The 25,533-nt window shown below is 46.2% G+C and overlaps 1 protein-coding gene across 2 annotated transcripts in view; it reads right to left on the minus strand.

Moving 5' to 3' along the window:
- Positions 1 to 25,533, minus strand: part of STRIP1 (striatin interacting protein 1) — a 306,491-nt gene that overhangs the window by 186,991 nt on the left and 93,967 nt on the right. The window contains exons 7-9 of one of the 2 annotated variants that reach the window (XM_069632974.1): positions 20,723 to 20,829; positions 16,432 to 16,559; positions 2,879 to 3,061 (exon numbers count right to left, since the gene is read on the minus strand). In XM_069632974.1, the coding sequence (XP_069489075.1) occupies positions 2,879 to 3,061; positions 16,432 to 16,559; positions 20,723 to 20,829 (418 nt within the window). Of the gene's footprint in view, positions 1 to 2,878; positions 3,062 to 16,431; positions 16,560 to 20,716; positions 20,830 to 25,533 lie in introns of both variants that reach the window. The other variant, XM_069632973.1, reaches the window with a different exon arrangement.

Below are 25,533 nucleotides of genomic sequence, written 5' to 3' on the forward strand. Positions count from 1 at the left end.
CACTTACCTTGTTTTTTGACCGTGCATACTTGAATCAGGTTTCTCTGGGCTTCACAGTCAGCTCCTTAAAAATAAATTTTTTAACGTTTTTCAGATGACTAGAATCTGCCATTCGTGTACGTTTATTGCCAATGACAGATCTAAGTTCCATCGAGTTACCACAGCAAACGTTACACCAGCCATGTGCAGAGAGCTGTGTGACTGTTCAGAGAGAGCCTCCTAAACAGACTCCGGCGCACCAGACACAAAGGCGTGACACGTTGCGTCTTCACGCATTCCTCACTCGCTACTCACCCAGTGTACTTGCTGCCTAAATAAGTTTTAACTAAATATAGGAAAACAATCAGGGATCTATAGTAGTTACATTACAGCACAAACCTCATTCGGCCGCCTGACAGCTGCTGCCAGTCCCGCTGTGGGCACACTACCCAGAGGCAGAACACAATGGCCACAGAGCCCTAGACTTGTGTCGCTGCTACCGTGGAACAGCAAACAGCCACTTACACAGGCACTTTCGCAGTGCGTGCGCGTGCACGCACGCCTGTTGAAATGGAGTGGCCACGTAGAGGAGAGGAGCCACAATCCCTGTCCACCTTGCAAAGCAGATAGAGTGTTAAACTCAAAGCATAACATAAATCCATATATATGATCCTCATTGGCCTCAGCCCCTACCATAAGATAAAGTCCAGACAAAATGAAAATATGCACAGGTTTTCCAAAGCACCGAGGCAGCGTCTACAGCCAGCAAAAAGCCACCTACACAGGGACTTCCGTTATTCACCAACTTGATTGACTTTGTAAAGGGATTCCAAAGTTTGCTGCACTGTTGCAAACAAATGCCTCCTTTTACGAATGCTTAATTAACACTAATGTGTAAATAAAAAAATATTTACAACTGAAACCTTGAGAGTGTAAGTGTTACTTGGTTACTTGTATTGACTGATTTCATCTGTACAGCTCACGTTTACCCCTCTTGAGATAGGCCTGGCTGCTCAGTCACACTACCAACTTGTGTACTACAAACCTATACCAAATGGTGGGTTACCTAACACCAAGCAGTTAAGTCTTGTGTAGTCTCACGGAGTGTGACTGCACCAATTCTTACCCAACACCTGGCCCTGCGGTCGCTCGAGCAACCCGCAGGGCCAGCTTGCACTCGAGCAACCTTACAGCCAGCAGGCCTCTGGCAATATTCCACCTAGAAAATGGTGAAAAAGCAATGGTATCCAACACAAACACACTAGGCAGCATAACCTACAGGCAATGGGTCCAGTCTCTGGAAACCTTGCACCCTATCCTAAAACAGGACAATGTCATGCTTCTCGGCAGACTCTAAAGGCATTCACCACAGTATGTGAACAGATTGGGCAGCAAATTGACACAGATCAACAGAGAACCGTTTCATCCATCTGCATGCACTCTGCCTAGTGAATTGGAAACGTTTGCGATAATCTAGTTCCACTTCACCTATAAATCAGATTGTCCAATCAACCCCAAGTCTCCGTTCTGCATTCCAACCTTGGACACTTAATGCAATCTCATTTTGGGGGATTTTGTAGGGCCCCTTTAACCTTTCTGCATCCACACCCTATTTGTGGTGATCAGAGGGACTGCTATTAAAGCCCCTCCGCCATTGCAACCCAGCCAGTTCACTCATTTAAAGTCTATGATCCTGGCTTGCACAGAAGGCTCCCAGCACCAGGGGTGCTTCCTAAGCTCAACATTTGTACTCCAGGGCAATTATACCCCCCTGCAATGGTTTTAGAAGTTATTCTGGTGGCAACTGTTATTTAGTTTTGGTTTCATCAGGGTTGCAAGCAAATTCACTGCATTGGTAGCACAATGTACATTTTTGGTAGTATTTCTTAAGACCTACTCTCTCCAAGAGTGTTTTAGGTGCTTTCTTTGATCAGGGCAACCAGGACATAGGCCTAAAATGGCCATCCTTTGAGAGTCATAGAGGCAGCCTCCATTATGGTTTTGACTTGTTTAGAGAAGTCTCCGTCCCTGGGCTAGCAAGATCACATTCTGTGCGGATGAGATGGTTTGAATGGCAGATTTACGGGTGTAATGACAGAATTCCATTCCTGGGATCTGCAGCTTCGATTTATGGACTCATGGTTGTGCTCATTAGCTACGTGTCAGGGGAGCCGAGGACTGCATTCATCAGACTACAGAAAGCCTGAATCCAAGGAAACAATCCTTCCACCCAATCGATAAGTTAATCAAAACCAACTAGTTGTAACAAGGCCAATTTGACGGTCTGTAGGTCTTACAATTAAAATTCCTGGTAGTCTAAAAAAAAATATATAATTTTTTGAATTATAGCGCTTCACAAAGTAAAGTTATTCCTGAAACATGTGTTAAAGTGAAAAATATGCCGTATGATTTGAAGCTGTGTGAATACAAAGAGATCCGTGTGTAATCAAATTATACATGGTGAGGAGCAATGGGGGAATACTGAGAACACAGATAAAGAAAGCAAAAGTGGGAGATTCTCTATAACACAAACTGGGAGATCGGTCTAACAGTGAGGACAGGCTTCACAGCACTGCTATGCAGGTTCTAGGCCCTTTTTGCGACTTGCCCACCTGAAATTGACCCCCACCCAGATTATTTTTTCAAAATGTGTTTTTTGGAAATGGGAGTTCTAACCCCATTTACCAGATACTGCCCTCTTTCTTCTCTTATTTTCCATAGCTATTCCCCTCACCCCATCTACGGCTTATTGAAAAGTCATAAAAAGCGTGCTAAAAGTGGGTTTGTTTTGTTAGAATGACTTTCACCCAATCTCATGTTGCCTTATAGTCACAGATAGGATTACTCCACTGTTCACACCAGATACCCTCCCAGTGTCCTGCTGGATCAGCCTACTCACCTTATGTTCCCGTCGGCCACGCTTCTGCTGCTGCTCGATGAGGTCAGATGCAGATGCTGGTGGCGACGCTGCTCTCATGCTGCGTATAACCTTGATGCTGTCCTCTGGCAATGGAGGCAAACCCAGCAGGGCACGCTTCTCTGCCTTCATCCCCAGGAGTTCTTCAAACCCACCAAGAGTGCACTAAGAGAAAAAAAAAATACAACAATAAAGCACTCAAAAAATCAGATAGTGAACCAAAGAAGGCCTTTGAGGAACCCGAGGGCATCCTCAGATCTACCCCCCTTAGGTCCTCTTCTCAGGTGGCCAGGGAAAGGCCACCGCTTTTGGATCCTGACCCTGGGGGTGGATATACGAGGGAGGATAACCTGGGTGGAGGGACCTTGAAGAGGATGTCTTGAGGTGAGACATGGGACCCCATTTCCCTTATGACAATGAGTCCGACTCTCCCCCTGCCTTCGTAGGATATTGTCAGTCTTTCCCACACACACCAATTGTTCCACAATCAGGTACCTTTAAGACTGGGACAAGGAAGAGGCAACTAGGAGTGATGCACAATTCTAGTCAATTTCACCACTTTGGTACTGAGATGAGGAAGAGCACTATGGAGGAAAGTCATTGTAAAGGTAGGGAGAATTCTCATTTCTGTGCTAATTCCCTTCAACCTTAGAGACCCCCAGCTCTTTGCTGGACTTTATCATTTTGAACCTTGTTATGCAGAATCCTGTGCAGTTCCCTTCGGGAGCACTACAGAAGATTAGGACTACAGGTATATGCAATAAATCCCCTTTGGTATCAGTCTGTATCACACAGATTTAGTTGGTAGCTGTGGCTGAGCAGACAGACTTATCTCAAGAGGGAGATGAGCAGTATTCAGGGTTTACACAATAGGGCTACAGTACTATGGAACAAGGAAACACCGACCAAAGCTTTGTATCAAAAAGAATATACATTTATTTTACACACTCTTAAAACACAAATCACTATAATTAAAGCAAGTTAAAACAGTCAAGAAAAGTATACACAACTCCCTATTTAAATTGTAGACAAGTCTGAGCAAGAGTGAAAACTGAGCAAAATGGCATAGTGTAAACCAAGCAGAAATGGCACTCTTCAGAGGAAGGGAAAGGTCAAGTTATACAGGGTTAGACTCCTAAACACACCAGTAACACTTCCCAATCGGATTGTGAACAAGTTAGGCAAGGTAGTACTTTAACATAAGCAATACAGGCGAAAACTGAGCAAAATGGCACTTCAACAATATATAAAGGGGAAGGAAAGGTGGTTTTAAGAGTTTTAGGTGCACCAACACATTTCTTGATAAGAAGCAATCTAGAGAAGGCAGTTGTAACAGATTTAGCCAGAGTCAATAGGCCTGTGCCAGAGTCAGTGGTACAAGGCAAAGTGCCCAGCATCAAACGGTTCTAGTAGCTGCAGTCAAGTCTTTGTTTAACGATTGAAAAGGAGGGTGCAGAAGATAAAAAAGACCTTGTTAGATGAAAGGGGCGGCTAGTCCAGAAGGTAAGTAAAGGACTTAAAACACCTTTAGCAGTGCCCAACGAAACGGAAGGCCTGGTGGAACAATGTACCTATAAAGTGGATGAGGCTCCTGACGGGCGGTAGTTCCTGGCAGTTCGGGAGATCCAGCAGAGAAAGAGAGGCTTTCGTCGTGGAGGAAGGTTCAAGTCACTGCACTGCCCAGGGCCGCGGTGATGCCAAAATGGAATAAAAGCTATGCACCTTTAAATAGCGGTCGTGGTGGATGGGTGCCTGGCTATCCGGTCTCCTACTGCTTGGCACAGGCGATTCGACCAAGGCAGGTCCGGGAAGGCGATTGGCGAACTGGTTGGCCCCACCACCTCAACACAAGAAGGCTCTTGCAGGCGAAGATCTTCTCTGGTCGTTGGAGAAAAGTGGTGAGGATCTACAGCAGGGCTTCACCGGTGGTTCAGTCGTTGCAGATGTCTTTGGCTTCTCTCCTATTCGGATTTCTTAAGTCCAGTGGCGACGTCCATCTTCCAGATTTAAAAGTGCTCACATGCTCTGAGAACCCGTTAACCTTTTTCTTTTCCTTAACCTTTCCTTTTTGCCAACCTCAGAATTTTATAAAGTACCAGCCCCCGAACCACAAGCTAAAACAATCGCCAAGCAGAATTTACCACAAGTCCACAATAAGAGACTCCACCAAAGTGGGAAGAACTACGAGTGGCAAGGCCAATCCAATGGTGCAGCGGCAACCTAGTCATAGTAGAATCACCAATGCGACAGAGTTTGGTCCAAAAATGGACCAACTGCCCAGATTCGAGCCTGGGGCTGACAAAAACAATTAAAAAAATCAACCAAACTAAGCTAATTAGAACTCGAAGCAAATCCAGTACCTCGTCGCTCACAGCACCCAGTGAGAAGCTGGAAAGGTCTGCAATCAAATCCAACAACGTGAAAGGAAGCAAATCGCTAACTGCACCCCTGGAACAACTGTGGGCGTGGCTCCCTAAACAGCTGTCAATCATAAGCCACAAATAGTTTGCTATCGACGGATTCGCGACACAACCGTCGGGTAAGCTAGGAAAATCAGTCCTATCGTCAACAGTCTTAACAATGGGATCTTGGAACACACGTGGGTTCCGGCACCTGATGCAAAGAGGGGATGTCAATCTAAACGATTATGATATCTTGGCTTTGCAAGAGACCTGGTTATCAGAAACTCCATACCTCAACGGATTCACCATAGTGGACTCGCCAGCCAAAAAAAACGTCCTGGGCCGTCCGTCAGCAGGAATTCTCCTTGCAGTTCAATCAGGGAGAGGAATCACACTTGAGCAGACGTATCAGTTTCCAGAACTCATCTTGCAGTTCTTACCAGTTGGATACTGCCGGATCCTACAAAAAAAAGGAACTATGAAACTCCAGATTGCAATTATTGCAGTCTACTGGAACCCTCAAATTATAGAGGACGACTCCTTTCTCAACTCCATTGAAGCGACTATCAACCAGCTGTACACAGAAAAAGAAGTGTACGCCTTTATAATCTGCGGAGACTTAAATGCGAGATGCCCCTCAACCTTGAGCGACATCAAATATGGCACTACCTCAGTGGAAAACCACGGTAAACAATGGGTGGAGTTGATGAAGTCGAGAGGATGTGCAAATCTCGCCCTAGCATTTCCCAATCCTAATTGATGTCCAACATGGGAAAATCACATTTCAAACGCCACCATCGATTATATCTTCACATGCAACCATATGCTCAACCTAGCAACCTCGTTTGAAGTCGTAAAAACGATCGCAAGCGATCACAACCTGCTTAAAGCTACCTGGACTGGGTCCCCCCCCGGAAGCTATGTGGACTGAATCCCAAACTGAGTGCAACCAACAGAGGTCCCGATTGAAATTAACAGAGCACAGAATAAAAGAACTAACAGTAAGATACAACAACAGTTTGGACAACAAAGCCACTCAAGGGCTTTCTGAACCGGACTATCAGCCCTCGTTGAGCCCTTACAAATTAAGGACAAACAAAAAATGTCCTACAAGCAACCAGTTCGTGCATCAATATGATAAACAACTAGTGGCGTGGACAACAAAGCCACTCAAGGGCTTTCTGAACCGGACTATCAGCCCTCGTTGAGCCCTTACAAATTAAGGACAAACAAAAAATGTCCTACAAGCAACCAGTTCGTGCATCAATATGATAAACAACTAGTGGCGAAAAGAGCTGCAATAAGACGCCTAAAGAGAAAGGCTAGAATCGCAATCTCAGAAACTGCCCTTCTGGAATGGCAAAAAGAGACAACACTATACAAAGCCTGGTTAAGAAATCAACGGCTGTCCCTCTACCAAAAAGACTCAGAAGCAATGCTTGCAAAAATGGGGGGAAAGAACGTAAGAGCCTTTTGGTCACTGATCAAATCCTCGGGGGCCCACGCTGAGCCGTCTCTGACCAACAGAGTGAGTGAAACCTGCTTGACGGCCCACTTCAACAAAGTTTTCGGAGGCCCCATTGTAATCTCTGAATGCGGGATTTCCGATACAAGCGAGGAATGGGTAGACATGGCAGACAGAGAGTCCATCTTAACTGCCATAAGCAAACTAAAAAATTCAAGGGCACCGGGCCCCGACGGGGTGACAAACGTAGACTTGAAAAACTTTCCAGAAGAATGGCCCATCTTTCTCTCTAAAGGCTTCGAAACCTGCGCAAAGAGCCGCCTGCTCCCGAGATCATGGACAACAGCTGTGGTAGCCCCGATTTTTAAAAAAAGGCGATAGGACAAACCCTCAAAACTATCGACCAATTGCACTTCTTGATGCAATAGGGAAAGTGTTCGCCTCTCTCCTGCTACGCGAATTTCAACTCTGGTTCAAGAAAAGAAGCCTTAACGATCCGTTTCAGGCGGGATTCCGGAAAAACTCAGGAACCATCGTTAACATCATGCTGCTCAATACTCTCAAAAGCAAATCACAAGATGGAGCCGTACAGCTGTTCCTCGCTTTCGTAGACCTCTCACAGGCCTTCGATATGGTGGACCGACCACTATTGTGGAACAAACTGGCAGCCGCAAATTGTCCTAAGGCGATACTGAATCCAATAAAGGCCCTTCATACGAGTACATCAATGCGAGTAAAGCTGAATACTAAAGGCCTATTGTCAGAAGAAATTCCAACGTCCAGGGGTGTAAAACAGTGCTGCCCCCTCACCCCGGCCTTATTTACTGCCTTCCTAGGAGACTTCAATGTCACTGCAGAAATGGCGAAAAGTTTTCCTCCGAAAATAGGAGAAGTGGCAATCGGAAAACTACTTTATGCGGATGATATCACCCTGGCCGACCAAACCCCCATCGGCCTGCAAAGACAACTAACCAATCTAGCAAACTACATCAAATCGAACAAACTGCAAATCAATGTCAAGAAAACAAAGATAATGATTTTGGGAAAAAAACCAAGAAACAAAACCAGCTCTAATTCAAAGTGCCCGTCATGGCAATTAGAAAGCAACCCTATTGAAGTTGCGAAGGAATTCAAATACCTGGGCGTCATGCTGGACAACTCACGTTCAGAAACCTGCATGCAGCGCTTCATATGGTCGAAAGTAAGATCTTCAGCAACCCAAGCACGAATGCTAGACAACAAATTTGGCAGGTTCTCCTTGATTCCGCTGCTAACCTACTACAAGTCAAAAGTGGTTTCCAGTTTATTGTACGGAGCAGAAGCCATGCCAGCTCTCCCAGAGAAGATTTGGGTAAAGATCGAAGGATTCTTCTGGAGATCAGTTCTGTCTCTACCGAACTCCACATCCATGTCGGCCATCAGAAGAGAGCTAGGCCTAATTTCCTTGGAGGCCCGGGCCGAAAACAACAGCATGTCTCTCTACAGAAATATCTTGCTCCCGGAAGCTTCACCTTTGTATATCCTGCTCCAAAAAGAACTCAAGTCAGGCAGATCAAAAAAGCTTACTGCCTGGGCTTCAAAGAGAAAATCCAAGCTGGAATCCGTTGCATGTTCAGAGACTGAACTGCTGCAGAACCCATTGAGAATCAAAAAAAAACTTGAAGAACTAGACAGGATCAAGACTCAAGAAAATGTGGCAGAGAATAAGCTACTAAGGCATCTGCCACTCTTTGCAAGGAAAATCAATGATCCAGCGGAAATTTACAAAAAATTCCCAAGCAAAAAACTTCGAAATCTTTTTATCAGAGCAAGACTGAACCTATTGCCAACTGTTAGGCAGAAAACTGTGCAGTTCCCTTTGGGAACACTGCAAAAGATTTAGGACTACAGGTGTTAGCAGTAAACCCACTTGGTAGCAGTCTGTACCACCCAGATTTACCTGGTAGCTGTGGCTGAGCAGTCACACTTCCCTCAAGAAGAGTTAGGCAGTATGCAAAGTATACACAATAGGCACTCAGACACAATAGCACAAGCAAACACTGACCAGAGCTTTGGTATCAAAGTATATAATTATTTATTTAAAAACACAATGTTTGAAACACTCCAGCACTCTTATTGTAAAACACTGTAAACACAGTTACTATTATGATATATACAACCCTTATTCCTTATCAGACAAGTCTTAGTTAACACCACTTATTTCCAGACAGAGGTGAGCGCTTAGCTATAGATGGCACTCCAATAAGTTCATGAAAAAGGGAGGGAAAAAGACAGAATATGTGAAGATACACCACTCTAAGATTTAGGAACACTTTTAGCAAGGCAGAAGAGCAAAAGTCACTGGTGAGCCAAAGTCCATAGGCTGGGCCCACTCTTAGAGAGAGCAGAGCACAAATGCGCCCAAGATCACACAGTTACACTAGGCTTTGAAAGTCTTGCAGAGAGTTTGAAAAGAGTTTAGAGAGGCTCAGAAAAGTTTAGCCAGGCTGTCCCAGGCTAACCCAGGTTCGAAAGCCGGGGGCTAAATCTACCCCATACAGTCGGTGGCAAGGGAAGCCAGGCGGAACACGGTACCTTAAGTGGGAAGGATCCTCCAGCGGTGGCAGTTGTTCCTGGCAGCAGGTGCAAGTCTCGGCGTCGTCCAGAGGAAGAGAAGATCTCGACTTGGAGGAAAGATGAAGGTCGTTGCACTGCCACGAAAGAAACCAGCTGCAGAGTTTTCCAGTTAAAGGTATTACCCTTTATTTCGAAATCGTGGTAAAATGTGGTATTCTGGTTGCCGGGGTGCTTGGCACAGGCAAGGCAGCCACGAGATGCGTCGGGAAGGCGAAAAGACGGTGAAGCTGGTTATCCCCACCAGTCAAAGGAAGAAGACTCTCCGGCGGGAGATCTCCTCTGTCGTTGGGAAAAGTGGTGAGACGGTTCTGCAGGGCTCCACCGGTGGTGTCGTCGTAGCAGGTTGGCTCAGCTTCTCCCTCGTCGGATTCTTAGGTCCTGTGGCGACTTCTGAAGTTCCAGTCCCCAAAGCCCTGCTTTTATGCAGAAAACCCCCATTCACTCAGCCTAGCTGTCACTCAAACATGCTAAGTGGTGAGCCGGCCGGCTCACCACTTGGGCCAATCAGGACGGAGTGCGACTTGAGTTGCCTAGGCAACTCAGTCCAGGGTGCCTAAATCCCCCTCCACCCCTCCTAAGTACCCCAGACAGAGTGGCACCACTTTGGAGGGCTTCTGTGGAGAAGCCCGCCAAAAAAGTGGAACAAAGGGCTCGACTTGGGTTGGAGTCACAGAAGAGAACACAAATGCCATTTTAGAACTGAGTTTTGGCAAAAAATACCAACCGGAGAATTAATAATAATTAAATAAACCGGCGGTATGTGCGAGGCTATTGTAATTAAATAAATAAAGATAGTAGCCTCGAACAATGGGAAAATCCCATAGAGAAATATTTGCGGTTGAATATAAAAAGTAGTATCCACTGCCACCAGCCAAAACTCGATCGGGGGGGGACGGAGAATTGCCCCGGCCAGTACGTCCACAATATGATGGGTTGTACTGGTTCTGTTCAGAATTCAAGACTAGTAAAGTCAATGGTGACTTTACATGCCCTGGGAGACAGTAGTCAGTCCCAGGGTATGGAGTCTATACTGGGGGGTCACTATGACACCCCTGTGTTACTGCGTAACACACATCACAAAAACACATGAAGCCCTATGGAGTAAAAGACCCCATAGCCCATTAAACACATATAGAGTCAAAGGAATACACCCAAATCATGTCCAAGAGTGAGGGTAAAAGAGTCTAACTCTTGGCAGGAGAAAAAAATAAACCCCAAAAATCCAGCAAAGCTGCTGGGGGACTCACTAGGTTAGGAAATTCAGCCTAAACAGAGAATTCTCCCTAACACCAACAAATGAAATCCGCTTCATCAGAGGATTGGCAATCACGAACACTTGCAAACTATGCAAGGAGGAGGTCGAATCAGAATCAATCCGCCATTTAGTAACTTCATGCACGGCACTTCAATCAATACAAGAAAGCTATCTAAAATCGGTCTGAGAGCCTTACGGGGTCCCTGAAGAATCGAGCTGGTGGCCGCGTATGATCAGTGGCCAAAGAACTACTTGGACCATTGCCACTACCAAAATCCTACAGTCAGTGTTGGAAAAAATGGACTCATAGACCAAGAGTGGGAATGATGGATAAATAAGCAACCAAGAATAGCAGGAGAAATGCAACAGTACAAATACACGAACCAGGAAAGGAAACGAAAAGGATCGAAAGGAGCTGCATCAGTTTTTGTAAAAACAATTTTGTTAACGCAAATAAAAAAAAATAAAGTACCAAACTGATATATAAATGCAAATAGTGTCCTAGTTAGTGAAGTCACCTTAGGGTATAGGAAGTGTGTATGAAGCATCTCTAAGGAGTATCTACTTGCTTTGCCTTGTATCTGTGAATGTATTTTGAAGTGTATTTTTACTGTTGCACATTGCCCTTTTTCGAGAATGCTTATTTAAAACTGACTGTTGAATAATTATTTTACTAGAAAACCTTGAGTGTAAATGTTATTTGGCTACTTGTATTGCTGCATTTCATTGCTACAGCTCTACGGCTCACATTGACCCCTCTTGAGATAAGTCTGGCTGCCCAGTCACACTACCTACTTGTGTAGTACAGACCTCCACCAATAGATGGGTTACCTAATACCAAGAGGACAAGACTGGCGCCGTCTCCCACAGGGTTACTGCATCAATTCTTGCCTAACAGGCACGTCCCATTAATAGGCGTAATTGTGGTCAGGCAAAGTACTTGCATCTGCAACCTATTGAGAGGCCACAGGTGCATAAATGGAGAGATTTGATCTTGGGGAGAGGAGAATCCTTCTGTGAAGGCCCTAGCTGTGAGGTGAGGAGCAGGCTGGAGAGGGGCCAGTGGAAAGGGCGCTGTGCACTGCAGAGGGTGAGAGGCACGGCGACCTGAGAGGGCCGTGAGAAGGTCGGAGCCCCTGCAGTCCCCTATGCTGCGTGTCCCCAGCTGGAGCTGGGGAACACTGAAGTCTCTGAATTGCTGTGGGCCGCTGCCGCGAGGTTAACAGGCAGCGAGCACTGCTCGCGGGAGTTCCCAACGCATCCCAGGGAGGCAAGTGGAAGCCAGAGACAAGGAGACACCCACAGAAGCAGACCTGCCCTGGTGAGTGTAAGAAAGGGAACACTTGGGCCTGGGCACTCCAGGGATGGTTGGAAATAGGATGTTTGCTGATACCGAACAAACTGAAGTTGTTAAGAATGGGGTTTGGAACCTGAACAAAGGAATATTGAATCATGAACAAATTGCCAAGTATTTTGTGAAATACAACAACAAATATTGAATACCGAACTAAAGAGAAGATATATAAATTATGTGAAATTACAGGACGAGTGAAAAGTGAATGATGTGCTGTAATGAAAAACCGCTAAGAAGGACTGATGAACAAAGTGAAATCCTGCAGTGAATACTTATGAAATAAGAGAAAGTAAGTGTGAAAGACAAGTTGCTGAATTTAATGGACAATGATAAAACAAAGTGGTGGAAGAGGGGGGGAAGGGGGGGAGTTAAGTTTTCAGCACGGCGGACCAAAAAATTGGAATGCCCTGCCCACCACACTAAGAAACGAAAGATCCTACTCCACCTTCCGCAAAACGCTAAAAACTCTACTGTTCTCCTAAATGTTACTAACCAACCTGCGGATACATGCTGCTTCCTTGTAACCCCGTAACAGCCCAATGTATGCTCTTTTTCTACATCTAGCTTTTACATCCGTTTTATTCTATGTCCTCACTACTGTTGTGTTACCTATGTAAGCTAAGCAATCTGTAACAGTGCCACGATGCTCCAGGGCCGCTTGTGCGCTTTATAAATGCAAATAAATAAATAAATGCACTACAACAACCCTGCCCTCCTGGCAATAGGAACCCAACCTTTGGTATAAGTCTGTACTACACAGGTTGGTAGTGTGGCTGAGCAGCCAGGCTTATCTCAAGAGGGGTCAATGTAAGCTGTAGGGGAGTTACACAGAGATTCACAGTGACAAGTATTCAAATAAACTCACAAGGTTTCCTGAATAAACAATTATTAATTTATCAGTCAGTTAGAATAAGCCTCCTTCAGAAGGGAGCAATATAACAGTAACACGCAAATACAATTCAAAACACACACTTTAAAGTTTGTCAAAGGGAAAAGGTTAATGTGACATAACAAGCGATCTCACAAATATTCTCAAAGCAGGCAAGTATTTTTGTAAATCCCCCAATGCAAAGTTAATTAACCCTTTTCCTGGAAGGAAGGCCAAACACATTCACAGAGGGAAGAAGAGACATTCAGGGAGCCAGGCTAAGCCAAAGTCAATTGAGCAAAAGTCTGGGTGAAACTGAAGCACTTCTCAGAGATAAGTGTCTTGAACAATGTTTTAAAAGTCTTTTTAGAAAAAAAGAATTCAAGATAGGGCCACAAGCTGTTTAGGCTTGTGAGGTAAAGAAGCCATCAGCAGCTCTACAGGGCAACCACAACAAGTCTCACCAACAGAGAACAAGTGTAGTTGCACAACAAGAGGGAAATTCTCTCAGACTTTACGGTACCTTTGTATTGAAGAAAAAGTGCAGCAGATGACTTGTGTTCCTGAGCAGCTCTGCAGATCTCACTGTTCCTGGGCCTCAGTCGTGGGGACAAGAGGGAGAACTTCTGGGGGACTCCTGCACTGCAATGGGACGGTCACTGTTCGCAACCGGCAATCTTTCCAACAAGTGGCACTTCAGTGTTTCAGCTCCTCGCGACTACCGCAAATAGCAACACCGCGGTTTCTGGCTGTAGAGATGGACTTTCCTTGCTTCTGGGGTCCAGCACTCTGTTGAGGTGGCTCAGGCTCGGTCAGTCCTGCTTCCTGGGAAGAGGATCTTCCTGGAGCTCTTGGACAACTTAAAAGCAACACACACAATCTGGTGTTCCCCTCCCTGGCGTTTCGGTTTCCAGCAGCAACTCTGTGGAAACGCACCCAGCTTCGAGAGAATGTCCAGGTGGCGTACTTTGGAGTTGATTGGTCCCACCAACTCAAGGGGAGAAGTCGTCCTTGCTGGGGCTTCTCTGTCGATCAAATTTGGAGTTTCAGCACAGCAGCAGTGCTTCACCGGGCAAACCAACGGTCCAGGAGTTGCAGCAGGCGTCGTCTTCAAGTTTTTCTTTGGTTCCCTCGTCTAGTGGTCGACTTTGCCTTCCAAGCCAAAAGCCTTGCCTTTTATTCAGTTCTCTCCCATTCATTCCAACCTAGCTGTCAGTCACCCAGTAGGGTGGCTGTCCTTGCCGGACAGTCAGCTGGCCAATCACTACATAGTGCATTTGGGTCTCCTAGGAGACCAAGCACAGGGAGTTGCACTTCCTGCCCACCTCAGACACCCTGGAGCCAGAGGCGGGCTTCACTTGAGAATCCCGCCAAAGGCCAAGCGAACAAAGGGCCCAAAACTGGTTTGGCGCGCAGAGTAAATCTCAAGAAAGACCTTTCCACAAATGGCGAAAAAAGAATACTGGGGCCATTTTGACAAAAATGGCACCCTTGGGTGCTTTACTGCAGCTGCGATCGCAGCCCGCGATAAATGCACACCACGGTAGGAAAATGTAAACCACTGCCACCAGCCATTCATCGAGGAAAAGGTAACATAAAAATGTTACATGAGAAGCTAGACAAAGTGGATACTAAGTAACCCCTCCAGCACCCTACGGGAAGATAGTGTGTTCTGGGTCTAGGAAGTTACAAGGGTAAGTAAAGTCAATTTCACTTCACTGCTCTGGGAAACAGTAGTTTATCCCGGAGAAGGTATTTAAACCTTTGGGAAATCTGGAAGACTTCCCTATGTCACTGCACTGAAGGTGCTGTGTGACACAATGTAAAAGACTATGCCTATGGAGTTTGTCAGACTCCACAACCAAAAGAAACAGAGTTCAAAAATCACATTAAAATACATGGGTGGGAAAAAGGGTCTCACCCTCTAAAGGATAAAAAATCAAGTCCTCAAAATCCAGCAAAGTTTCTGGGGGTCTCTAAGGTAGAGGAAATTAGCACATTTCTGAGAATTCTCCTTAACAGTGACATAGGCGCAAGGTGGAAAACCAGTGTTACTCAAGGAAAACCAAAAGCATCACACAGTGCCAAGGGTTATCGGTTGCGGACCCCGTGGTCTGACAACTGCGATTAGACAGAGTAGCCCCTACGTGGGAAGGCGCAGACAAAAGCCAAGAGACAAAGGCAGTGTGGTGTAAGTGCTAAAGTGAAAGAAAGCATCAAGACTATAAAGGATAAACTGGAAGGATCATTGAAAGTCAAGATCCTGGAACTGTGCCGACCTTGGGGAAGGGAACCTCGATATATCCTGGAACTGTGCTGACCTTGGGGAAGGGAACCCCGAGATATCCTGGAACTGTGTTGAACTTGGGGAAAGGAACCCCGAGATATCCTGGAACTGTGTTGAACTTGGGGAAAGGAACCCCGATATATCATGGAACTGTGTTGAACTTGGGGGAAGGGAACCCCGAGATATCCTGGAACTGTGTTGAACTTGGGGAAAGGAACCCTGATATATCATGGAACTGTGTTGAACTTGGGGAAGGGAACCCCGAGATATCCTGCAACTGTGTTGAACTTGGGGAAAGGAACCTTGATATATCATGGAACTGTGTTGAACTTGGGGAAGGGAACCCCGATATATCCTGCAACTGTGCTGAACTTGGGGAAAGGAACCCTGATATATCACGGAACTGTGTTGAACTTGGGGAAGGGAACCCCAAGACCTTTTTGAAACTATTTTGAACCCAGAGCTGGACGAAGCTCAGAATTGTACTTCAAACACTTTATTGCTGGCATCCCATCACACTGTATGTCTTTATTTGCGAGGGCAAGTGTAGGTTCTGGACACAGACAGCCCTTTAAGTTGAACTTGCTGACTCAGACTATCCTTGGTTTCTTTAGGTAGGAAAATCCCATCTTTGTAGAGGGCAAGTTAGGCCTTACTCCATCCTGATATTTAAGTAAAACTGGCCCCTCCTCATGAATAAAGCTTTGAACCAACATGAGGGCCTGTTGTGCTTCGTTTCTCAAGGTGCCGCCAGAGTGTGAACAAATCACTGGGTCACTAACATGAATGGACTACTTCTTGTAGCACAAGGTTACAATATTAAACAAATGTGGAGGGAAAAAAATATTATTTTCCTTAATGTATTCTACACAGGCAGTAAACCTCAAACATTTACTCACGACAGCAAAGAGTTATTTCCAAGTTTTTCGGGTAGTCCTGTAACAATCTTGGCACATAGAGCAAATCCTCCGAAATGTCTTGAACTACGAGTACAGGGAGTGCATCTCTGGGCAAACCAAGGCAGCCAAGTACTACTCAAAAACCAGATGGCTCTACAGTACAGACGAACATGTGGAGTCCAGAGTCCTGACTGCGGAGGACCGTTTAACGAGGCAGCAACTAAACCTATTACAAACGATCTCACAGGTTCCCTAGCACGGACCTGGGAACCAAGGGTTTGCGATATTCAAGGATATCACATGAAGCCATTGCTCACTTACAAGATCCGCCCGAACCCTGGGGGTCATGCCCCTCCTCTTCTCCATCGCACACTCCAATCACATCTTACCAGTACAGTCTTCCAGAGCAGCAGCAGCACCTTCTTCATAGGGAAGTGGGGGGCATGTCCGCTGCAGAACTTGGTCACCATCCCAAACAGCATGACAGAGAAAGGCTCGTTGTTATACACAGGGGTGCCTGGGGAGAGAAGAGGAGCTTGGTATATTATAGGGGTTCCTGTTGAGAGAGCACAAGGCTTGTTATGGTAGAGGCCATAGGTGCAAGGGGTGGCGCTAGCTTTATTAACAGGGTGGCATAATACTGGAAGGAGATGACTTGCGTAGACAGATGGGCCTTGGAATAAAGATGTTGCTGAATAAACCAAAGTGTGTCTGTGAAGAGAGGTGCACGCTTAAGGATCTGCAGGGAGGAAACGGAGGAACCCGTTATGTACAGGACGAGCTAAATACATGTGGGGGATTTGTTTGGATGTTGAGCCTACTGGTGACTAAGGTGTACTGCAGCATACTAACACCAGTCTGGTGAAAGATGCGCACATCTCTGGGGCAGCGAACATCTGGACACGAAAGAACACCAAGAGGGTCATGAGAAGACTATGCAGGGACAGCAGAGTGCAGGGAAGTGAGAGGCGTGATGAGGAAAAGGAATGAGCGTTCTTCAAGCACGATGGTGCAAGAGTCCTTCCCGAAACAATCCACAACCTCAGTCAAAGGCCAAGTAAAATCGCTGCCACAGGAGTCTACATTCAGTAAATAGTTCTCTAGTAAAATGCATATTTTAAAGGTTGAATTGGCACCAACTTAAGATCTGTGGACTACAAAGCTTATGGTCTGAAGGAGAATTATACAGAAGGTTAAGAAACGAGCCGATAGTTGCAATAGAGCGCGGGCAGGACTGTCTATGTAGCGTCTCTTCATTCTGTGCTGTCCGGTGACCAAGTAGGGGCTGCAAAGTAAGCAGAGCAGTGCAGGGGGAGGGTCCACCCAAGTATAAAGAAGCCTTTAAGGGGCCGCAGTGCTTGGCATCACACACATGCTGCTCCCTATGTTGCATACACAGCGGCTAGATCTCAAGAACAGGGCCAATTCCAGGATGAAGGCTTTTAAAACCAATGCCAGCCGGATGTAAAAGTACAGGTCAGGAGCATGTAGGGGCCCAGTCAGGAGCCAGCGCAGAAGGAAGTGCTATCAGCTAGACACGCCTGCCTTTCTTCTAATGCAAACATGATCTACATGTGGCCATCGGAGAAACCCCCATTCGTTTCTGCGATGTGGTTGAAGCCTTGCTGTGTCCTTGCAGGCAGCATATCTCACGCATGTGCTTATTCACCCTTGAACATATCTGGTCCAAATGCTGAGCACATGCTTTAAAGATGTTCCAATTCACATAGAAATATACATTAGCAACATGGTGTTACACATCTAGCAAAATGTGTTTCTTGCAACAAATGGCAGGCTGCTAATGGTATCAGCACATTAGTGAAGACAGACTGTAAGCGGGAGCCTGTGGGATGATGCTTGCAGAATAATAACGCGCATTACAGGCGACGTTAACAAGAGAGCACGCCTCAATCATAAAACGGAGCATTGCTACTAGCCCCTTAACACAACAATGTAAGGACTATACAATTGACAGTTTTTACAAGCAGATCTGAAGGAGCTCTCTCATGTGTGCAGAACTCCACACAATGCATAACGATGGACATGGTCACACATGCACAGAGAACCAATCGCAGAATGCAGCTGTGTCCCCAATGAACAAAACTCCTACAAATTAACAACCTGAGGACTGACTGATCGTGGTGTGCACAGACGTGCAGCATCGCCTGCCAACTTGTCCTTGCTGCATGAAAATCCAATACATTTGAAGCTACACGTAAGAAAGGTGTGGCGCTTCCATTTGAAAGACAGAGCCATGCAAGGCTTGCAGGTTAACCAGACGAATTTAGGTTTATCTCCCATGCAACTCAAATACCAAAAAATACATTTCTCAATGATCGTTGCTTAATAACACCATTTGCTTGGGATGTGCAGTGCTTTATACTATCATAAGGCAGTCTCAACGCCCTTGTGTTGGGAAAGAGGTAGGAAGGAGCAGGTGAATGTGGGGTTGGGGAAGAGGCAGGAAGGAGCAGGTGAATGTGGGGTTGGGGAAGAGGCAGTAAGGAGCAGGTGAATGTGGGGTTGGGGAAGAGGCAGGAAGGAGCAGGTGAATGTGGGGTTGGGGAAGAGGGAGGAAGGAGCAGGTGAATGTGGGGCTGGGGAAGAGGGAGGAAGGAGCAGGTGAATGTGGGGTTGGGAGAAGAGGCAGGAAGGAGCAGGTGAAAGAGCAGGTGAATGTGGGGTTGGGGAAGAGGCAGGACGGAGCAGGTGAATGTGTGGTTGGGTAAGAGGCAGGAAGGAGCAGGTGAATGTGTGTGGTTGGGGAAGAGGCAAGAAGGAGCAGGTTTGGGGAAGAGGCAGGAAGGAGCAGGTGAATGTGGGATTGGGGAAGAGGCAGGAGCAGGTGACTGTGGTTGGGGAAGAGGCAAGAAGGAGCCGGCTGTAGCCCTTGCTTCCAATCGACCTGGGGACTCCTAAAAAGACGACTCTGACCCAGAGCCTGGTGGGATCCACTAGACTCAAGAAGACCTGCATTTTGAGCCACCCCATACATTGATGTGACCTTTTGTTGCTGCAATACCCCAATACCCTGGGACCTCGAGCCACTGTGCGGTGCATGGTCTTCCGAATTCCGAATCTCGCTGAAACTTCGTGGGCATCCTGGTCTATCTCCAGAGACATGAATTGAGTCCGAGATCTCCCCTCAACAGAGGGCTGGACCTTTGTAACAAGAGAATTCAACCACGATTTTCTGTCTTATTCTGTGCTCCTTGAAAAAGCGCCAAATGCGCAGAACCGCATTCAGCCATGAGGAAAACCTTGACTAGAGCCTTATCCATCGATCCCTGCTGCAAAGTCCCTTCCAATGTCCTGTTTTCAGTCACCAAGACAAGGACTCCACTGTCTGGGTTTTTGGCTGCAGATCCTGAAGTTCTCCTGCTGCAAAATATTCTTCAATACTGAGGTACTGTGTTGGCTTGGGTATGTACTTACCTTAAGTCTCTTGGGATTTCTGTGTAGCTGTGGGGTGTTTTCTGTGATAAGGCCTCTCATCCAGTCCACCCAGTCACACTGCTAGAATCCTACTAGGGTGTCTTCTGCGAAGCCTCTGCACCCTCTTCTAACTCTATAAGTAAAGTTCTCACCTGTTTGCCAAGTCTTCCTAAGGAACTCTGACTTTTGCTACTTAAGAACCTGTTCTGACACTGTCTGTTGGTCGCTAGTCCCTAGTGACCCCCCTTCTGCCACTGAGAACACTCATGGCTCCAAGAATAAGGGAAAGACTTTCAAGGGATTGAGCCTTTTGTCTAGAAAAGAAAATAAGTGTTTCAAAGTTACTTACTTGTAAAGAGTTGGTTGGTAACTGTAACTCTAAGAGTGAACAGTTACAACAGTTCTTATTCCCCTCTGAAAGTTGAGGATGACAGCATCAGTTCCAGGGTGTGATAGGGAGACCTAGAGAATGCAGAGTGCTCCCGCTAAATCTCTGGGACCTAGTCTGTCAGATGTTGACTAGACTCCGGATGATTGTTGTCAAGCAGCTCGATGGCTGGAAAATCCAGGAGGCAGCCTGGAGTGAAAGCGTTGAGGGATGTCCAGGCACAAGGACTGGAAGAGCTCCGGCATGGTCAGCAGCTAGCACAGGGCTTTCAGTGCGGTCATGAATGTGGATTCATCATACGCCAAACACAAGGCGTGAGGCACGCTTATGGAGCACGCTTATGGAATGTTGAGGGTGATTGGGAGTTAACCTAACAGTAGAAGCATGTACAACTTCAGTATCGCTTGTTTTACCAACCATCTGAATAAAAGGGACAGGAATAACTTTATAAGTATTTTAGTAATGTTGCAGGCAGTAAATAGGATCACAAGCACGAATTTCGCTATGCTAGAAGCTAAAGATTATGTGGACGGACTGGACTATGTCTCTTGTACACCAGGACCAAGAAAAGGGCAACTGATGATGGGCAACTAAAGGGCCAGCTTCAAGTCCTGTGAACATGCAGCTATCCCGAGGCACTCCTGTGTCCCGGCCGCCACAAAGGTCATAATCCACCTTCAAAACACAACAAACCTCAAAGAGACATCTTACTATTAATACACTGTGTACAGCATGTGATTCAGGAGTGTAAATAAAACAGAGAGCACAAATAAATAACGGAACACACTTCAGGCCATGGGATGTCCCAAGATGCCATTTGTCTTCTCTGAATATATGTCCTGACCTCTGACCTGTACCTAGCTCGGCCCGGAAGGTTTGCCTGGCAGCAATCCACTCCATCTGGTCGTCATCGCACTCCTGTCGGACGGTATCAACGATCAGGTACATGATGTTCAGAAGCACCCTGCAGGAGGAGATAAAGAAGGGTGGATGAATGTGCACTGTTCAAGTTTGAAGGAACCATTCATCACAAACCCACAGATCTCTGGGCAAAAGTCAGCACAAATGCACACATATGTGGGGAAGAGTCAGCACAAAACACACAAACCTGGCAGGCGTTGAAATATGGGTTTGTAAAGCAGGAGCTAAAAGCAGATCTTGGGTACTCTCCATCAGCCTGTAAGCAAGAGATAACCCTTGGGAACGAGGTGCTAGTGAAGCAGCAAACGATAACCTTTTGTCCATTATATATAGCGCAATAAGCTGTGTCCTAATGATACCTTAGCAGATTTATGTTAAGGGTGCCTGGTAGGCCTCGATCTTCCAGGCTAGCAACAACGTTTATAAAACACAAAGATCACGGCTATTATGTCACACACTACTACTTCAATTTGTAAAGGCTAAACCACTTCTGATTATTTAACCAAAATATAAATTTTATTCAAATAACCAAAAAATTAAAAGCACTCTCATTAACACATTTTCCAGACCACATTTAGACGTCCAGACATGTTTATGTAACCAACATTACCATTTCATTATCAGACACACCAACCCATTGATTACAGTCTGGGACCCATCATCCGCATGGACGCAACACGTGTATGCAATCATCCGCATGGACGCAACACGTGTATGCAATCATCCGCATGGACGCAACACGTGTATGCAATCATCCGCATGGACGCAACACGTGTATGCAATCATCCGCATGGACGCAACACGTATATGCAATCATCCGCATGGACGCAACACGTGTATGCAATCATCCGCATGGACGCAACACGTATATGCAATCATCCGCATGGACGCAACACGTCTATCCAATGTGAGATTTATTGCAGAGCCATTTCAATCCCATGTTGTGCTTTACTCTAGATGTGTGACCTGCCCTTTATTTGCAGCCTCGTCGTCAGCACTTTGAGCAATAGCCATCGCAGGTACTGCCAAATATGAAGGATGCAGATGCACCATTTCAGTTTCTTTCCAATGTCTCGAGCATTCCACAGATGGAAAGACATGAAACGTGTATGTGGTTGAGGCGTTAGGCAAGAATTGGTGTAGTAACCCTGGGGGAAACTACACCAGCCTTGTCCTCTTGTTATTGGGTAACCCACCTCTTGGTGGAGGTCTGTACTGCACAGGTTGGTAGTGTGACTGAGCAGCCAGGCTCATCTCAAGAGGGGTCAATGTGAGCCGTAGAGCTGTAGCAATGAAATGCAGAAATACAAGTATCCAAATAACACTTACACTCAAGGTTTCCTAGTAAAATAATGATTTGTCAGTTTTAAATATGCATTCTTTAAAAAGGGCAATATATGCAGCAACAACAATACACTTCAAAATACTTTCTCAGAATCTAACACAAAGCAAGTAGACACTCTTCAGAGATGCTTCATACACACTTCCTACACCCGCAAGGGACTTCACTAACTAGGACAGGAATGGCATTTATAGGTCACCTTTGGTACTTTGTAAATTCTGAGGGTGGTAGGAAGGGAAGGTTAACTAAAGGTTCTCAGTGCATGTGAGCACTTTTAAATCTTCCAATAAAGTCAAGATAAAAACCTTTCCCAGCAATATTAAATTAAAACCAGTGCATCACCTATGAGGGGCAGTAAGTATCAAAGTCAATGGAATAGAAGAGTCTGCAGGGAGCCAGGACAGCCAACGTCAAGTGGACCAAAGTCTATGGAGCTGAGGCACTTAAGATAGTAAAAGTCTTGTACAAGGTTGTGAGTTTGTTGAAGAAAAATCACTATTAGGTCACAATCTGTAACACTTGTGAAAGTTAGAGTTGAGATCAACTCTAGAAAAGAATGAAGCTACTGCAAGTCTCAACGGAAGAGAGAAAGAGAAAAGCTACAGAAAAAGAAGTACCCCAAGTCAGAACAGTACTTTTGGTTAGAAGAGTGGTCTAGCTGGATTCTGTCTAGTTGCAGCGATGCAGATCCTGTGTTCCTGGGCCTCAGTCGTGGGGACAAGAGGGAGGACGTCTGGGGACTCGTGCAGCAGGAATTCGATGGTCGGCGACAGCTACGGCCTCTTTTCGGATCAGCTGCACTTCGCGGTTTCAGCGCTCGGTAAACACCACAACCGCAGATCTTGAACACCAGTTGGGCTTCCATCCCTCGAGTCCTGCACTCTGGTGAGGTGACTAGAGCTTGGTCATCCTGCTTCGGGAGGGTCCTCGGGAGACTCCTGGAGCCTTTGGCCGGCTTACAGGCGTTGCACTCGACTACAGATTTCTCGACCCCTGGCACTCGGTTCCAGCAGCAGCAAAGAAGTACAGCCAGTTGGGGAAGGTCTTCCAGCAAGTTTCGTCTCAGGGTTAGTTGGTCCCACTAACCCAAGGGAAGAAGTTGTCCTTTCCGGCACTTCTCTTGTCAAGTAGAAAAAGGAGTTTCAGCACAGCAGCAGGGCTTCACCGGGCAGTTCAAAGGTCCAGGAGGATGCAGCAAGCTTTGTTCACGGTTTCTTCATCGGGTTGTTCTTCCCAGTCGTCGACGTTCTTCAGTCCCAAAACCCTCGCCTTTTAAGCAGGTTTCTCCCATTCATGAACAGCCTAGCTGTCACTCACACGGCAGGGTGGCTGTCCTGCAAGGAGAGCCAGCCAATCAGGATTGGGTGCATTCAGGTTGCCCTGAAGACTAAGGACAGGGGAGTTTCGGGCACCTCCCTCACTTCCTGCCAGACACACTGGAGCCAGAGGCGGCTTCAGTACTGAAGCCCGCCAAAGGTAAAACGAACAAAGCAGTTAAACCTGGTTTGGCACGAGGGTAATATCCAAGAAAGACCTCACAAACAAGAAATGGCGAAAAAGGAAGACCGGGGCCATTTTGATACAATGGTCACCCATGGGTGCTGTACTGCAGCTGAGGATTCAGCCTACGGTAGAAAAGCACAATGGTGGGAACATTAAACCACTGCCACCAGCCATTTAAAGTAGTGAGGGTAAAATAAAAAATGTTACATGAGTAAGAAGGAAAAGGGGATACTAAGTAACCCCCAGCACTCCACATAAGATGGGGTGTGCTGGGCCTTCAAAGAGAAAAGGTAAGCAAAGTCACTTTCACTCTACTGTAGTTCACCCAAGAAAAGGTATTTCAACCTTAAGAAGGTGCCTATGGAGTTTGTCAGAATCCAAAAACAAAGGAAACATCAAATCCAAATCAGGTCAAAACACACAAGAGGGTGAGAAAGAGCTCTCACTCACTCCAGGATAAAAAATAAAAAGTCCTCAAGTCCAGCCAAAGAGCTGGGGGCCTCGAAGGTTGATGGGAATTAGCACAAAAATGAGAATTCCCCCTAACAGTGGAGGGTCACCCAGCCATTCCATTCCATTCCATGCACAGATCATCCCTTATTTTGTACCACCCTCGATGGCTCCTGGTTTCCACCAGAATACAGTTCAAAGTAGCCACTAAGTATGTCAAGGTAAGATACCATGTCACTTAGACAGACTGAACGCCTATAAACCCAACCCCATCACCCAAAGTCGATTACTTTGGTCTGCATCTTTGACTTGGTCCACAACCCAGATTTAGGCCGAATTGGACCAGAGGTAGGAGCTTCTCGTTGCTGTGAGAAACCAGAAAGCACTCTCACAGCTAGTCCCCAGGGATCTTTTGCTCAGGTTGCCAGGGAAGGTCCATCGCTTTTGGATCCCGACCCTGGCGGTGGACAAGTGAGGGAGGTTCACCTGGGCAGAGGGTCCTTGGGGAGAGTGCTGGATGGCGAGACATGGTATCCCCACTTTCCTCAACCTTCATGGGCTATGTCCACTCTTGCCCCATCTTTCCTTGTAAATAGCCACCAAGTACTGAGAAGAGGAGGCGGCGACGGGGAGCAATGTACACTTCCCATTACAAACACCACTCTAGTACTGAGACTAGGAAGAGGCAACTAGGAGCAATGTACACTTCCCATTGCAAACACCACTCTAGTACTGAGACTAGGAAGAGGCAACTAGGAGCAATGTACACTTCCCATTACAAACGCCACTCTAGTACTGAGACGAGGAATAGAGGTGTAGGACCATGCAGTACTAAAGGTCAGGCATTTCTAAAACATGGGTTGCTGTATAAAGAGGACACTACCACTGAAGGCATAACAAAAACACAACTGGTGGTCCGCAGGAGCCACAAACAAGTGGTTCTTGAAATAGCCCATTCACACCCAACAGGAAGACACCTAGGACAGACCAAAACAACCACACAAGCAATACATTCTACTGGCCAGGGATTCATACGGTCAGGAGGACCTTTGTCCAAGTCTGTGATATCTGTCAAAGAACTAACGCCCACATACCACCACCACCAGCTCCATTGAATCCCTTACCCATTATTGAGATTCCTTTTTCCAAGGATTGGGATGGATGCAATTGGTTCCCTCGCGCCTTCTACAATGGGTAACAAATATGTACTAGTGATAGTGGATTATGCTACCAGATACCCCGAGATCTTCCCCCTGAGAACTAACAGCACAGCACATCACATTTTAAAACATCTCCCTTTCTTCTCCCGCGGGGGTTTCCCAAGGGAAATATTAACGGACCAAGGCTTTAATTTTATGAGTAAACTTATGTGTAATAATTCAACTTCTCCCATGACTACTTTGCGCACATCTGTGTACCTTTCTCAAACAGATGGTCTCATAAGGCTCTTAA

Source organism: Ambystoma mexicanum, chromosome 13, assembly GCF_040938575.1.
Source record: "Ambystoma mexicanum isolate Mex_15411 chromosome 13, UKY_AmexF1_1, whole genome shotgun sequence".
Lineage (NCBI taxonomy): Eukaryota > Metazoa > Chordata > Amphibia > Caudata > Ambystomatidae > Ambystoma > Ambystoma mexicanum.